Below are 16,335 nucleotides of genomic sequence, written 5' to 3' on the forward strand. Positions count from 1 at the left end.
AACTAGCGGGATTTTTTTTAATTCGGTGTTTACACGGTCACGTTACTCGATGGCCCTTATCCATAAATAAATGCGCTTGTCCGTTTTATTCAGAGTATGTTCGAAAGCCGTCAGCCAGCTGGAGCTGCTTGTTTAAGAGCCTGCTTTAGCTCAATTTTGCTGGGCTTTTTCTCTTTTTTTTTTGCTTTTTTTTCCCCCCGACACTTTTATAAATGACTTTGCAAGACTCGTGACTGAGGCGTTTGCGGGACGTAGACGAACGCTCGCTTTCTCGTGGGCCCTTTTGTGGCTCGAGACCGAAAAGCAGGTAGGCGATGCCTTCTCCGCTGGTTTTAATTTCCGTGAGCTCCAAAGCCGTTGTTGATCTTCAAGCTGGAGGTCTAAAGACTTTCCTTAATTAAGGCTGGAACAGTAAATAAATAAAACTATTCCTTCTCCCATGTAGAGCACCTATGGGCGTGTGATAAATAGATAACACTGGTTTTGTTTTTTTTTTTTTAACTTTGGGGTTTTTTTCCTTTCATCTCTATAACCTACCATCGGCTCAGGCAAAAGAACAGCCCAGAGAAAGGGTGAACCGCCCGGGATGCTGTTTGTAACCTTTTTTTTTTTTTTTAAATAGGTAGGAAGGTGTTAACCCCGCTTTACCGGTATAATTATTTAAGTAGAAAAATACATATCTATGCTCATACGTAGTGCTATACCTCTTTCAAGTGCAGGCCTGACCTAATGCCGTAAGTACTTTTACGGTTTGCCTGCAATGGAATGAAACTCCAAACATTTGTGGTTTGGAGCAAACCGTTGTTGAACATTGAGAGCCCTGCGCGCAAACAGAGCGGGGTAACTCGACTGCGTTCGTTGGGTGCCTTGAATTCAAGCCTTGTCAAGGACCTCGCAGCGGCTCGTTTATTTTAGCTAACGAGTTTGTCCAAACAACGTGGTTTGCTGCGGCCCGGGAGCCAGTACGACCTGCAGATGTTTACAGCATGCCTAGACTAATGTTTATTGCTGGTGAGTGACTCAGGCTAATTGGGAATTGCATAACGAGGTGACGCGGCGAAGCAAACAGGCCGATCGCTCCTGCGCGGCTTTTGAGGGCGTAGGAAGACGTCCTCCCGTTGCAACGTGACGCCGGGAGCGTACGCGCGCACGGAGGCAAGTCGACTCGGTAACGTGAGAAAAGGGCGAGCTTCTCATTTAACAAACCGCAGCAAACGGCACGCGTTAACCTGCGCTGGGGCCGTCGGTCTCAGTTTGAAGGACTGAGAAAAGGAGGGTGCATCCAGTTAACGCGCCCGCCCCTCGCTACAGCAGCAAATCGACCCCGTAGGAATCACTCGCCTTTTTCTAGGTGGCTCTTCCATGACCGATGCCCAATCCGCGTCTTAGCGCCCAGCCGCCAAGGTGGGTTTGTGCGACGTTTCGGCTCGACACGATGCCCCAGTCTCGCACAACTGACCACGCTGCAGCTTCATATCCATGGGGAGCTGATATTGGAGATGGTCTACTGGCAAAAGAAAAAGCAGCGCGAGTGCCGCAGGATCAGTGCTCGTCCCCGTCGGTGCCGTAGAGCCCCTCTCCTCCTCCCCCTGCTCTCAGAGCAGGTGTGGTCAGAAAGTGGTTTCGCTTCAAAGCTTGACTAGCGGCTAACAGGAAAGAGGTGCGTTGGAGACGTTGGCATCCCCAGGTCAAGCTTTCTCGGTGCAACCGCTTCGTGCTGAAGTTTTTGCTTTAAAAGCGCGTCCTTCGTTTAAGCTTGATTCGGGGAGAAATCCGCTTCTCAGTTTGCTATGAGTGCTCCTAAAACTTATCCATATAAAAAGTGATTAAAAATATATATATATATATATTATTGCTTCTTTGTACTCAAGGCTTTAAATTATACGAACTGCAACGTAAGTAGTGGCAAAGCAGGAAAAAAAAACCCAACCCTGCATGACCGGCGCTGCCTTTCTAAGAACATCAGAGGGGGAAAAATGCTTATTCCGTTCACCAGCAAAACCCCAAAGCTATAAATCTGTCCAGGATTTTTGCTTTGGGACTTTCTCGTATTTAAGGGTTTTGTCATGTTGCTTTCGTAACTATTTACAAAGTTCAGGTTGGAGCTGGGGCCGCGCTAACTTTAAAGGGTTGCTGAAGCTGCCTGACGCTGTTATGAAGTGGAAAGAACCTGACCGTCAAATGTAGACGCTGAGACGCGGATCGATCTTTGGACTTTTAGCCTGTCTTTTTAAATCAATATTCTCTGAATCTTGTGGCACGCGTTAATATATTTTACGTTATTTTCTCATTTTCTTGGGCGTTCAAACGACTTTTACAGTACGTGTTAATCGTTCGCCTGATGACAGCTTGAATGGAGACGTGGGAACTTCTGGCCAAGCGGCTTTGGCTTTTCTCGTGGGAAATATTTCGCAAACTCCTCCTGTCCTTCGGTCTCCAATAGCTGACTACGCGTGACAGCGTGTGCCCGCGGCCGTGCCCACGTGAAGATTTATCTCATGTAATAAATTCTCGTCTTCAGGAGTTTATCTGCCTTTCAGAAATCACGTTTATTCTAAACAGAAGTGAAAATAATCCCTCTCAAAAGTAGCTTCATTTTTTTGAAACAGGTTTAAAGTCGCCCTTACCATTACTTTTACAGCGAAACTGTACCTGTGCTTAGGTATTCAGCTGGATGAAACTTGCAGCTACAGTTTTGCATGTGTTTTCTGACTTACCTTCTTAATATAAAAATAATAATAATAAAGTGCAAAGTCATATTAAAAAAACCCAAAAAATACCGATATCATTTAAGCTTAACCCGAAATTCTTTATGTAGTAGGGATATTCTTAAGTGTAAAGGGTATTAAAATCTATGTAGGACTGATCAGCAGTTTAATTCACTGCAAATATAATCCTATATAATCTACAGCGCTTCAGCCACTGCAGAAGAAATAATTCCTTCTCGTTTTTGCTCCGGCCCATCTTTTTTTTTCTTTTTGCTGAACCGTGTTCTCACTCGATTTCCCAGCGCTGCCGGTAACTTAATGATGATGGTGCTAGAGCGGCCGCAAGCAAACTTGGCTTTATTCGCAGGGTTGCTGCCCGCTTCCCAATGCGCTCTTTTGGAAGGTTTGCCCCGTTCCTCTGGGCCGCCGTTCCCGTCGCTTCCGTTTAGGTTGTTTGAGAGTTTGGGTCAGGATAGCTCCGTACCGGGAAGCCGTTAAAGCCTCGGCTCTGCTGGCAAGAAGGCACGTCAGGACACTGCAGGGACCGCGGCTGTCAAAAACCTTGAATTTTCATTCTGCTTGGAAGACAAAATTGGGGGTATGCTTGAGCGGTGATCTTTAATTTGGGAAATAGCAAAATGTGCCGTGTCCGTAACACGTGAGCATCATCTCTGGCAACCGCTGCTGGAAAATAACCTCGTTTATGCGGCTGGTGGGGTTGCGTGCGCGCGGGACACGTGTGTCCCGTCAGGTTTTGTGTAGCTGGGTATCGTGTGTGCAGGTCCATCGCTAGCCCAAATTGCTTCCAGGCACTGCAGGAGTCGCCCTGATTTAAGAGACGTTGTGAAACCCTGGCTTTTGGTTTTTTACACTTTAAAAATAATCTAAACTAACTGTCCGGTATAACGTATAAATAGAAAGTTAGCATAAATAGATGTTATTTTGCAAATGCCAGTGGAATTGGATACGCTCTTAGTTTTGCATCGCTATAAAGCCATTCCCTGCCTCTTGGTTCACGCTGCCTTTCTGCAGGCCAGGAGACGAAGAACCGGCCTTGCTTCCATGCGGAGCAGCTATCTGAGCCCCCTGGCTAATTCACGGATCAGGAAAAAAAACGCGTTTTAATCGTGGCGGGGGGTGAGATGCAGTCTGGGAACGAATTCTGATGTTTACGTGTTTATCTCCTCAGATAATCAAGCTGAAAGCAGAAGCGCGGCTCGATCTGCTGAAGCAGATTGGCGTGTCCGTGGATACGTGGCTAAAAAGCGCCATGAACCAAGTGATGGAAGAACTGGAGAACGAACGCTGGGCCAGCCTTCCCTCGGTGACCAACAACGGCTCTTCGCACTTGGTACCGTTTCCAAACCGCTCTCTGCTTCCCCGTGACCCTTCTCGAGCAGCGACTCATATAGACACCTCTAAATATTGAACAGAAAACAAAACTGGTAACAGGTCGTTGTTTGTTAGCTAGCTGAGAAAAGCTTCTCGTAGCTGAACTTAGCATCCAGCGCAGAAGGAAGAGCGTAGCGGCGCTATTTAATGCAAGAAGCTGATAAATAGCATTTCTGGGGGCTGTTTGCTTTAGATTCATTTTGTGACATTGGATAAGTGCCGTAAGGTTTATTTTGCCATCTCCCGAAAAGAAAAACGCGTATTTCTTTGAAGAGTCATTAATAGGTTACCATGTTAACTGGAATATTTGGATGAAAAGCAAGGTTTTTTTTTCCAAACACCTAGAAAAATGTAGACTCTACATCGTATTTTCGAGAGTAGTTTATGTATTTCAGAAGCAGATTGCAGTGAAACTCGACAGGAAGACTAAGCCTGTTTTTCAGATTGATTTGGACACTTAAGTTGAAAATTTGTTTCATTAAAGATCAGTGAAAGGCTTCCGAAAACAGGCTCTCCACCTCCGTGGCTGGTGTCAGATGTGACCCTCCAAAAAATTTGTCTTAGTTTGACGTCACCACTATTCACCTGCAAGCTACTGCCCCGTTATACGAGGTGCAGGGGATATTTGAGTGCACCCAGTCTTCTTCCTATACGAATAACTAGTTTCACTTAAAACTCTGCTAAATTTAACTGAAACCCAACTCAGATCCATATAAAATTGCTAAAGGCTTTTATGCTCGGTTGCACGTGCAACTAATCGTATTTGTAACGTGTAGAGCTGATTTGCCAAACAGGCCAGAGACATCTCCCATAGCTAGAGTAGCTCTGAGTTTGTTCTCCCGTAGCTTTGAGTTCATTCTCGGAAATATTTAGCTTTGAAGAAAGCACATTTTTCTGTGACTCATGAAGGGATTAAAAAAAAAACTGCTCCCCCCCCCCAACTCCAGAAGAATGAGCCTTTCAAAATCAACACTAACAGTTGAATCAAACAGCTGCCTGAACCAAGAAATCCTATTCAAAAAAACAGGAAGCACTAAAAAAGCTGCTTTTTTTGTTTTGTTTTTTTTCCCTACATGGTGTGCAACGCTGAGCTGTCACCTTTGGCAGTAAAACGAACCGAGCTGTTGCTCTTCGCTAGTAACCAACAAAAATAAAATTCCTAAAAGCTTAGTCAGCTTGCCTCAAACAAATTTCAGATTTTGCGTGTGTGTTTGGCACGTGGCAGAATACTTAACCAAGTTCAGAGGCTTTTGTGAAGCCTCCGTTTGTGTGGGGATGCTTTCCTTGCCGTTGTCTTCATACCCTGCGAAAATCGTTTAATTGACGCTTTGTTTTAGTGTTTTTGACAAACGCTTCTGAGCCCAGGAGTAAATCTTACGTGTAACAAAACTTTCAGGGGAACGGGAGCGGGGATTCTCACTGCGTTGCAAATGCTTTGAGAAAGTCTTTTTTTTCAGCCGACCATCTAGAAGAAACAAAAAGTCCATTTCAGCAAGTATGCAGCGTTTACACCCCCCAAAATCCTGCTCATTCTCATGTGTTTTCATGTTTTCTTATTTCTTTACTGTTTTCCCAGCAATGGGTAAGTGTTTTGCTGGCAAACCCTTACAGGGAAAGTCTGCTTTGAACAGACAGATTTTTTCCATCTATGTCAGCTTAACTTTGCCTCAAAAAAGTAAGCGAGCCCTGAATGGAGACTCAACAAACGCTTCCTGAAACCCCTCTTTGCTTTCTTCTGGTCAGGATGTTAGGATGTTTCTTCTAGGATGTTAGACCCAGAGCTCAAACGTATCGACGGCGATTTATAATAAAGGTCGTTGTAATCGCTGCTCTTTGTAGTCTGTCTCTGGAGGCTTTCTTCCCATGCTTAATAGTATAATTAGAGATTAAAGTTGCAGTAGGCAGATCGTACTTCCCCAAGCCCCGAGGAATTCTTGTGCTCAGGTTCATTTTAGATCCTTTCTAGCCGGGAGAGATGAGGATATGCTCCGTAGCTGTGCTTAAATGCGTTTTTTCCCCCCTTTCTCCTTCTCCTGCTCCATCTCCCTCAGCTTCCTGTTGGGTTCTGCCCAAAGCCTTCTCCTCTGTCCCGCCAGACATGCCAACGCTTGGCCCTGAAGCCAAACCCGCTGCTCGTCCCTGGCAAGCTGGCGGATGCTGCAGCGCGGGAGGTTAAAACCTGATCTGTATTTTCCCCCTTTTACACTCGTATACATTCCTGTATGAATAAAAACGATGCTGTTGACCTTGGCAGGCCGCACGAGGCCGGCCCGTACGCGGAATTTGCAGAACTGCTGCAAAAATTACTCTGCTGGCAATTACTGAAAGAATTACTGCAGCGTATAACAAGCTGCGCTTTCACTTCGCCCCCGAAGAGCAGGTCGTGTTTAGCATCCAAAACTCGTCCGTCTGCCTTTGCCACGTCGTGCATAGCTTCGCTCCGAGCGTCGGTATTTGTCGTGACGTAACTTGTGGGGCAAAACTTGCGATATCTTTTCCATTAATGGGCTATAAATAAGAGAACGGCCCAGATGGCTTGCTATCCCTGTCTTTATTTGACCTGCTACAATAATGCAATGGGCCGAAGGAATCGGTATCCCACCACGTACCCGGTTGGCCGGCTTTCTGATATAACGCTGAAACGCATAGCCTTGGGAGGGAATACTATTTGGGTTTTTTTTTCCACTCTAGATGCCAAGAGAAGTTAAACTTTTCTTTTGAATTTATGCAGTGCTACTGTTATATATTAACATAATTGGGAAACCCTCGTGTTGCCTGGAGGACAGCAGATATATTGCAGCTATGACGTGATTTCTTCAAAAGGAAGGAGAGAATATTGCCTTTATGGGGGTTATGTTTTGTATTAACTGTGACTTTACGTGGTGCAGTTATAAGTAACGTTAGCGCAGTGTAAGCGTGGCCCTTGCAAAGTTATAAATACAGTTTGCGGTTGGTACGTTTACCGTGAACGTGCAACTGGATGCTTTGAATTGCGAAAGGATATAGTTTCTTAGCGCTATTAGGTTACTGGTTCATATTCAAGCCTGCCCGGCATCCGATAGCAGCGACCCGTGTGCAACAAATCGTGGTTTTGGGCCCTGCGTATGCAGATCCTCTTGGTGCTTCAATAGATCCTTTTGCCAGTGAATTGCCGTGAAGTTTTAACCTTTTTTTTTTAGCTCCTACAAGCTGTACGCCCAAATCAGAGTCGAGGCGGTTTAATACAGATGTGTTTTCCCTCGTCAATAGGGTCTCGGCATCTTCTGAGAAGGGATGAGCAAAGGGCTTCTGGGCAGCGATGCTGGTTTTGGTATCGAATCGCTCTTGTGCAGCCTAGGCAAGATAAACGAGAGCCATCTTGTCGCTTTTAAACCTGCGTTTATTCTTCCGTTGGTTCTCTTTTTTTGTGCCTTTGATATAATTGCGGCCCGTGTCCTTATCCTTTGCTTAGGCTGCCTTTCGGCCCCGGACCGGGTCTAGAAAGAAGAGCTTTACGAAGCAAGCTGCGACGGTTTCTCTGTCATTAACGCTGTTTTCCCTCTCCGTGTGGGCCGACTTTGCAAATGACTCTATTGAAAGACTTTTCTGAGCAGCCCACACACTGAAAATTAAAATGTATTTTTCCTCCTCATGTTAGAAAACCAGGACCAGATGTTTTGCGAACAAGTATTTCTAGACATGATACATTAATTTCCATGAGGTTTTCGTACGGCTGTCAGCTGAACGTTCGGCTTTGGCTCCGGGGAAGTAGACCATGCATAGCGAAGACCAGTGAGAAACTGGGGGGAAAAAACCCTCAAATTTGCCTTAATTTACAGTTAGTCTTTAATATATCAAAGCTAGGTAGGATAGCAATTTTTTTTGTTACAACATCCATGTACACTAAAGCAGAAATGGATGTAAACCCTACTTGAATGAAAATGAGTGGGAGAAATTCATATGAATTACAAAGACATATTATAAGATTACAACATAAAAATGAATTGATACCGGAAAATCATTACGCTTTGGGCTGTTCTACCCCGGGTAGAGAAGAGCAAAGTCGTTTCAGAGTTGAGGTATGGAGGTAGCTGGTTTGGGAAGCCGGCACAGTGTCTCTCTGGTCTCAGCCTAACTTCTTCTCGATTTATCAGCCGTGCAGTTTTCGTGGAGGCTACAAAATTCACTCACAAATTAAAATGAAGAAATAACGGGAAGAGGGCAAATGGATGACAGTGTTGCCTTTGATTCGAAGGACTTGCCTAGTTTCACGTGAGATAAAATGTTTATTCAAAATTTAAGCCAGGCACAGGACCAAAGTGCAGCACACGTCAGTGTTGCCCGAGCTGCATTTATAGAAACTTGCATTTTTCCGGCAGATTGACTTCAGCTTTTGTTTAGACTTTTATAGCTAGTTTTTAATCATAATTCTTTCCCTAAAGAATTTTTTTTATAAACTGCAGCAAATCTATTGTGCGAAGCACACCAGATGGAAGCTGATTTTCTTTTTTTCCCCCACGTATTTCACTGCAGCTTCATTTTATAACTTGTGGTCATAGGTACCTCAGTCTTTTAATTGCATAAATCCTCAGTAAGCAGCTCTTTTTTCTTTTTTTCCATCAAACTATATGCTGTTGCTCTTAAATGACATCTTCAAAGTATATTAGCCACTGTTTCAGGTGTTGTGTTAAAAATATATAGTCATCCAACAACTGAGCTGTAGCTTCCAATAGTTTTTTTTTACAATGATGTATTTAAAATACAGATGCCTATTCTTGAATCAAGAAATACAGTTGAATTAAGACATAAATTGATTACAGCTCTGATTCTTTTCCTTCCACGTGTTTGCTTTGTTTGTCCGCTTTTCTGATGTTACTTGGGAATCGTGTGGTGAATGTTGTTTAGTGAGGGTTTCCCTCTTTAATTTTTTTTAAGGAAAAAACTTGCACTGTATTTTTGTTCAGTTACTGATATTTCAATAACTGTAAATAGTAAAAACTGCTGAAGAACATTGGTCAATTCATTATTGTCTATTGTTCTCTCTTCACCGATTTTTACTTTATAATATGACAAATTTAATTTGTTTTAATAGATTAATGCCGATGCAGAAAAAGAAGAAGGTGAAGAGTTTGAAGACAGCATGGATGTCTTTGATGACAGTAGTTCTAGTCCTTCTGGTACTCTAAGAAATTATCCTCTGACCTGCAAAGTTGTTTATTCATATAAGGTTTGTGTTTTTTTCAAAATTTGTGTCCCATTATAAGAGGAATTTGGCAACAAACGAATAATAGATGTAACTATGCCCATGGAATTTTGTCCGAGTTAGGACTTTAACGTCTGGCTCAATAGTTGTGCAAATTAAATGCATCTAGCATCTAGTTGTGAAAAAAACGGCAAAAGCGTATAATTCTTGAAGCTGTGAAACACATTTAAACCACAGTTCAGCAAAGTGCTGAAGTCCCTGCCTGACCCGAAGCGTGCAGAGATGGCCCTGCCTGACTTCAAGGAGACCGGTTGCGTGGCTGCCGTTAGGAGATGCTTTGATTTTTGTCGCTGCGTCAAGGTGTCCGCGTTAGAAATGCTCTGTCACCGGTAGGCAGGCTCGTAGGCAGCGCGACAAAGCTGCTCGTTGTGCCGTTATAGCGAAACCACCGTTCACGAGTTCAAGCTTTGCTGGCGAACTGCGTTCACGCTCTTTACATTTGCTAGCACTGTTAGGTCAGTAAATCACACCGCTTCAGTAGCCAAAGCCAGTCACAGATACGGTCTGAGAGTATGGAGTAATTGGGGTTGCAAAAGTAAATAGGCTTCGACACGCTGGTTGGTATTCAGGGTGCTTCCTTCCATCCTCTTGACTGGAAAAGACCTTTTGAGTATCAGCCGTTGTACAGAAGAACCTTTATTAGTAAGTTTTGAAGTATACTGCGTCAGAAATTTTCAGGGTTTTAACATCATCAGTTTTAACGAATGTCAGGGTGACAATGTTCCTTATGCTGTCTGTCCCTTCCACCTGAAAGCGCTTCTCTTTCGTGATCTTCCTCTTACGTGCTCTAGGCTTCTCAGCCAGATGAACTGACCATAGAGGAACACGAGGTATTGGAGGTGATTGAAGATGGAGATATGGAAGACTGGGTAAAGGTATCGTTTTCTGAACTCCGTTTCTTTTCACCATTACATTTTGAAACAGAACTTGGGTGAGGAAAAAGTATTTGGCTTGTTCTAATAGAAGTACGCAAAAGCGGAGTGCCTTTTATGTCTTTTATTTACAGGCTCGGAATAAGGCAGGTCAAGTGGGTTATGTTCCCGAGAAGTATCTGCAGTTCCCAACCTCCAGCAGTCTGCTGAGTATGCTGCAGTCCCTCGCGGCGCTGGACAGTCGGTCACACACCTCAAATAATTCAACGGAGGCTGACCTAGTCTCAGGCAACCTAAACGGAGACTCCAGTGGTAAATACCGTTAAATAGGCTATTAAGTTTGGTCGTGAAAGAGCTCTGTAGATCGAGTTTGAAGGTTGCGCCTGAGAATTTCTCGTGTTCGGCATGTGTCTGAGTGCAACTCTTCTCATTAATCTTCTGTCTCATATCAAGAATCTGTGTAATTTACCTGAATATCTCATGGAATTGAGATTAATATTAAAATAAAGGAAAACTAAATAATTTGAGTGAGCAATACTTAATTTCTTTTTCCTAAACTCATGCCAGTTATGCTTTTTTCTTTCTCCCTTTCTTCAGTCTGTTTTGTAAAAGCACTTTATGATTATGAGGGCCAGACAGCTGATGAGCTGTCCTTCCCCGAAGGAGCAATCATCCGCATCTTGAACAAGGAGAATCAAGATGATGATGGCTTTTGGGAAGGGGAATTCAATGGACGTGTTGGGGTGTTCCCATCTGTATTAGTTGAAGAACTTACAGCCTCCGAAAATGGAGAGACTCAGTGGATTGGAGATATTCAGGTATGTGAAAAGTTAAAGTGCATGTTTGCATGTCTGGTACCGGTTTGTTGGAACGTTTTCCTGTAAGAAACCTAATTTCTGCAGGCTAACCCTTTTCACTCAGTGATGAGCTTTGACAAACTCCAGCCTTTTCTTTGGCTATTAGTGTAGTAGATATTATGAAAAGGTGATGTTAGATAACAAGGAAATTGGGAGATTTTGCAAGGCTGCAAAGATCTGCCTCTTCTTTGGCAAAAAAAAAAAATCAGAACGGGTTTAAGAAGGAAAATTGTGAATGCTTACCTTTTAGTTTCTTACCCAGCCTCATAATTATCCAGTGATATATTTTGGCAAATGTAACAGATCTGTGAATAGAAGAAAGTGGTCGGGCAGAAAGGAAATGAACCAGAGGAGAAAATTCACAATCTAATTCCTATAATTAATTTGTGGCATATAGTGAGAGATCAAACAGAACGTGGCAAAAAGAGAATTATAGGCTCTTTTAATCCTAATTTAATATTTTCATACTTAAATCTGTTCTATATCTTCCCAATTTTTGAAGGGCAGAATATTGTAGGATATTCCATTACAATAACTCATTTTGTTGCAACGTCCTCATTTTGGTACAGTTTTGTAAACCTTATATCACAATAGAAAATTGGACATATTTTCATCTGTAACTGTGGTGCTAGCCACTGGAGTTCCATGTTTCCTCCATGTTTCCTCCAAAGTAATTTCTACGGTATTTTTATTCTTCCGTTTGAGAAGACGACCATGAAAACTGAGAAGTGTCTTCAGCTACGTTCCTGGATGTGCAGTTGCTCTGCTCTGATTGAGGCATGCAATAGCTTTGCAGACCTGGATGCAAAAACGCCAAAGCGCAGCCTATTTTAAGACCAGTAGGAACGTCTTAGGCTTGTCAAAGCTAACTGATGGGGTTTTCGTGATGCTTTCTTGACAAACTACACGGCGTGCCTTCTGTGCCGTGCCATATTAATGCTAATTTTGTTTCATATTGGTGCCATGGCAGAATTAGGGGTACATACATGAGTATCATTACTCCTTTATATTTCTCTTAGCATTTAAATGCCATATATGTAATTCAGTTGTGATAAAACTCACGGGCTGAACATTTTTGGTGCGACTGTGTGTGGAGAGGCATGCTTGGCCAAATGACTGGTTTTGGATAACCTGCAAAAAGTCTGTCTAAATTATATCTGGGAAAGGATGAAAATTTTGCTCAGCGGCAACCTATGATTTAAAAAACACTATCACCGTTGGATATCTTGCCTTTCTCTCTCAAACGTACCTGACAGCAATTTTATTTGACAGATAGTTTTTCACTAGAGGAAAGCTGCTAGCATAGAAATGTGCCGGATAACTTATTTCATCTGGGCGTAGTCCTAAAAATTGTTGAGGAGTACAGCTTTCTGCAGCCTCTCCCTCTTTTTCACGCAGGTATCCCCAACTCCAAAGCCCAATAACGCCCTGCCGCCGTTGCCGCTGTATGACCAGCCGCCCGCCAGTCCATTCCATAGTCCTGATAAAAGAGGTTCCCAGTACTTCCCCAGGTCGCCATCAACTAACGGTAAGAAAATTTGTGAAAGAAGAAACATTTCGCCCAAATGTTTCATTTAGAATTGTCACGTTTCAGAAGGAAAAAAAAAAGCTTTCTTTGCAATATAAAGCCAACTCGGCAATACCAAATGGCCCGTTTATGGTGGGTTGCTTAATCTTTCAGAAAACAGCTTCACTTCGGAGTCCCCTGGATTCTCGCAGCCGCCACGACTTCCTCCTGAAACCTCTTACGGCAAACTGCGACCTGTAAGTTTGAGATACTGCTGAGTTTACAGATTCTGCAATGTTATCACGCCAGGTCATATCACCGGTGCAGGTAAATCCGGATAGGTAGGCTGAAAGCGGTGGATTTCTGCTGATACAGCACCTGATAATTTGGCTCTCTGTGTTCTGCAAATCCAATTGCTAAGTATAAAAACACAGTATCTCAGAAGAATAGCTCCAGGAAAGATGCGTTCGCTCCTCGTTGGTTGTACCGTAGATGTGTCAAAAAGCATGAGAGCTGTATGAGATAAGTAAACACTGGAACAAAACAAACCTGCCCTTGTTTAAACAGTAAGTCACTGTGTTTAAAGAAGACCTTGAGTCTCCTCTGTCACCTGTCTTTTTATCTAACCCGCCTGTCTTTATCTACCTTTATAACTTTAATAGCTGCGTGTCTCTGTGTGAGGCACATGAATCATGAAATCTAACCCGGGAGGAAATTTTTACAACTCTAATGATGGTAAAAAAGATTTCAGTTGCTAATCTTGCATTGCTTTTTTCAAGCTTTGGGAGATTGTTTCTGTTCTTGTATACATGTAATACCCCCTAAATAGAACTAAAAAAGAGGCGGTAAATAAATGCTAGAACAGTTTGATCACATCATTTGTGCAGTTACTTTTTCCCCAGAGATTGTGTTTTAGCCGCACGGTGTGTTGGCGGACAATTCTGCTTGCCAGCAGTTTGACATACGGTGGGATCCTTGGGACTCTGTTGCATTTAGGGCTAAGTTTGTTTTAAAATCCCTTGATATGAGTGCTTCAGATTAAAATCTCTCAGGGATGAGACCCTTTGTTTTGTGGTGTCTTTGCTGCCTAAAAAGAGATATTTTGCCCCCCCCCAAAAAAAAGGAAAGAAAAAATTTGATTAATTAGAACTTTCCAAATCCATCTGCCCTGATTCATTTTAAAATGAAGTTCTGGGGATTTCAAAGTCCTAAATCAAATCAGGCTAAGATTTAACAGCTGTATTTTCCTAGCATTCTCAATGAATAATAAAGTTGCAGAACAAGTGGATTTAGCGTTTCCTTTCTTAACCATGTAGCACGTGTATTGACGGTTGTCCGACTAAACTTCAAACCAGGATTTTGTGTTTCTGCACCTGAATCCCTCTTGTTCACACCAGCAGAGCCCATGGGTTTCACCGCTGTCACCTGCTAAGGCCGAATATTGCAGCAGTCAGTGAGTTGACCTTATTCATGGAAATATGCAAGGCAGAGATAGTGCCGCGTCGTTAAGTGCTGAAGTATTGATCAGAGAAGTTGCACATTAACTCATTCCTGGTTTAAAAATAGCGTGAAGTTTGCTGTGATATTGCTGGAACACAGCTGGAAGCTCCGGTTCTGGCTGGGGTTGCGCAGCTATTTCGTACTCTGCAGGTGACGTTTTCTCAGAGCGAGTCGCTGTGGTGTCTTAGGAAAACATCATAAAAATTCTGCATGAAATGCTGTTAAAGCTTAATGCAATGCTCTAGCAGGAGCAATAATAGCTTTATTGATGTGTCCGGGTAGGAAAATAGCATCAGATTTCAGATGTATGTCACTGAGGTCAGCGACTGATTAAATGAGTAAGCTGCTTATATGCAGCAAGGCGTTTCTTCGTGCGGATTCCCATCCACACGAGCTCCAGGCGAGGGTGTCATCAGCTTCCAGCACTTGATGTAGAGTCCAAAGTTCCTTCTCGGTTTATCTACCAGATTTTTCAATGATACAGGCAGAATAAATAGCTTATTTTCCTCAATACATTTGCATTCTCATGACTGCTAGTCATCCTGGAGAAAAATAACCTAAAAGTGATGACAGTTAATTTTTTATCATGAAGAGCATTGATGGCTTAATTGTATTCCTTGCCTAATGTAGGAGATAACTTGGACCAGAGTTCAGCTGGTTACTCACTATAGTTTCGTTAATCATAATATAATATCGGCGTGTTTGCAGCATCTCGGCGTGTACGCCCAAAGTCTCAGCTTTAGTCTATTCACGTTTTGAAATTTTGACACTTTTCTGATTGTTCCATGCCGGTTCTGGCTGTTTCAGGTGCGAGCAGCTCCGCCGCCCCCAACGCAGCACCATCGCCGGACAACGGAGAAGATAGAGGACGTGGAAATTACTCTGGTGTAACGATCGGACTAGTTAAGTAGTAGTGCTACAATCAAGCCCAAACGCGGTGTTTGGTCGCTCTCGTTTTTAGGCACCTTTGCATGATGAAGACTTTTACTAGAGCAAGAGATAGGGAGGATTTTATGTGACAGTGACACGGTGGACTCCTTCCCACAGTCATGAATATTTTGTGCCTTTTTTTGTTTTGATTTGTATATATCATTCTTCCTCTCTTAGCACAAACCAAGATGGGCCAAACAGCGAGCAGAGGATCGCCTTGGAGCAGGTTTCTCTCTTGGCTGAAGACGGTCAATTTTTATATGGAGGCTTAGGAAAGAGCCTCATTCATGCAACTTTAGTCATAGCATACTTATATCACGTGCATTAGTACAGTATATTACTGTTGCCATAGGAATGTGTTAAAGATTGTCGATTCTTCAAGTAGCATTACTTGTCTGATTAGGTATTAATCAGATCTTACGGAATGAAAAAGGGAACTGAAAACTGAGTATAAGGAGAGGCTGGCTCCTCTTTCATCCCCTTGAAGACGGAAGTAAACGGAAAATAACCTTATAAGGAAAAGCAATGCAGATCATATGGCGTTAATTACATTAATGCACACCTCTTCGATAATTAACAGTTAAACAGAACTAAATGTTCTTTGTATTAATATTTATGCAGTACATTTAGTAATAGAGTATCTAATATGGAGGTGCTGAATTAGTAGCAACATCTTGTTCCATAGCATAAACCAACTGGTAGAAAAGTAAGTGAGATTTTGTCTAGATCTGGAAATTGAGCTTCATTTTTTTTTTTTTCTTCTTAGCAGATTTTGGCTTTTTTATTTTTATTTTTATTTTTATTTTTTAATACTTGGGTCACTCTTATCCCAGTTATTGCCGTGTGCTTTATTATCCAACATTAACAGTATATCTCTGTCATCAGAACATCCGGCTAGAGTTCGCAGTTACATTTAGAACATTTACATGCAGTATATAGTTTTTGCATTGGATGGTCCTGTAGCATTTTCCCGTGCAAAGCCCATTAACTAGCCAAATCCAGAGAACCAAGAAAATCTCTGGTTTATTCCAAGCCTTCGGACCACCTTTGTGGCCAAGAGGACTGTAACAGACTACGCTCTCAAATTACTCTTGGGCGAGAAATAGAGAGTAAAAGAATTTCAAAGCTAATTTTCAATCCGAGATCTCTGAAAAGGAAGCTGCTTTTTTTTTGTTCATTTAAAAGGAAAGAGAAGAGGCTGTTCTGAGTTGCGACATGAAGAAAAATGGTCGGAGGAGAGGGGGAGAGCGACAACAGATTTTTCTTTATATCCGATCCCTAAATTACAGAATCACAGAATCACAGAATCACTGAGGTTGGAAGGGAC

General features: G+C 42.7%; 1 protein-coding gene across 1 annotated transcript in view; it reads left to right on the forward strand.

Moving 5' to 3' along the window:
- The window catches only part of FCHSD2 (FCH and double SH3 domains 2), a 155,703-nt gene extending 140,115 nt beyond the window's left edge, over positions 1–15,588 (forward strand). Inside the window, exons 13-20 of the mRNA XM_067309054.1 lie at positions 3,898–4,059; positions 9,172–9,306; positions 10,134–10,217; positions 10,349–10,526; positions 10,812–11,032; positions 12,470–12,599; positions 12,753–12,835; positions 14,886–15,588. Of these exons, the coding sequence (XP_067165155.1) occupies positions 3,898–4,059; positions 9,172–9,306; positions 10,134–10,217; positions 10,349–10,526; positions 10,812–11,032; positions 12,470–12,599; positions 12,753–12,835; positions 14,886–14,969 (1,077 nt within the window). The 3' untranslated portion in view covers positions 14,970–15,588. The remainder of the gene's footprint in view (positions 1–3,897; positions 4,060–9,171; positions 9,307–10,133; positions 10,218–10,348; positions 10,527–10,811; positions 11,033–12,469; positions 12,600–12,752; positions 12,836–14,885) is intronic.
- Positions 15,589–16,335: the final 747 nt, after the last annotated feature.

This window comes from Apteryx mantelli, chromosome 1 (genome assembly GCF_036417845.1).
Source record: "Apteryx mantelli isolate bAptMan1 chromosome 1, bAptMan1.hap1, whole genome shotgun sequence".
In the NCBI taxonomy this organism is placed as follows: Eukaryota; Metazoa; Chordata; class Aves; order Apterygiformes; family Apterygidae; genus Apteryx; species Apteryx mantelli.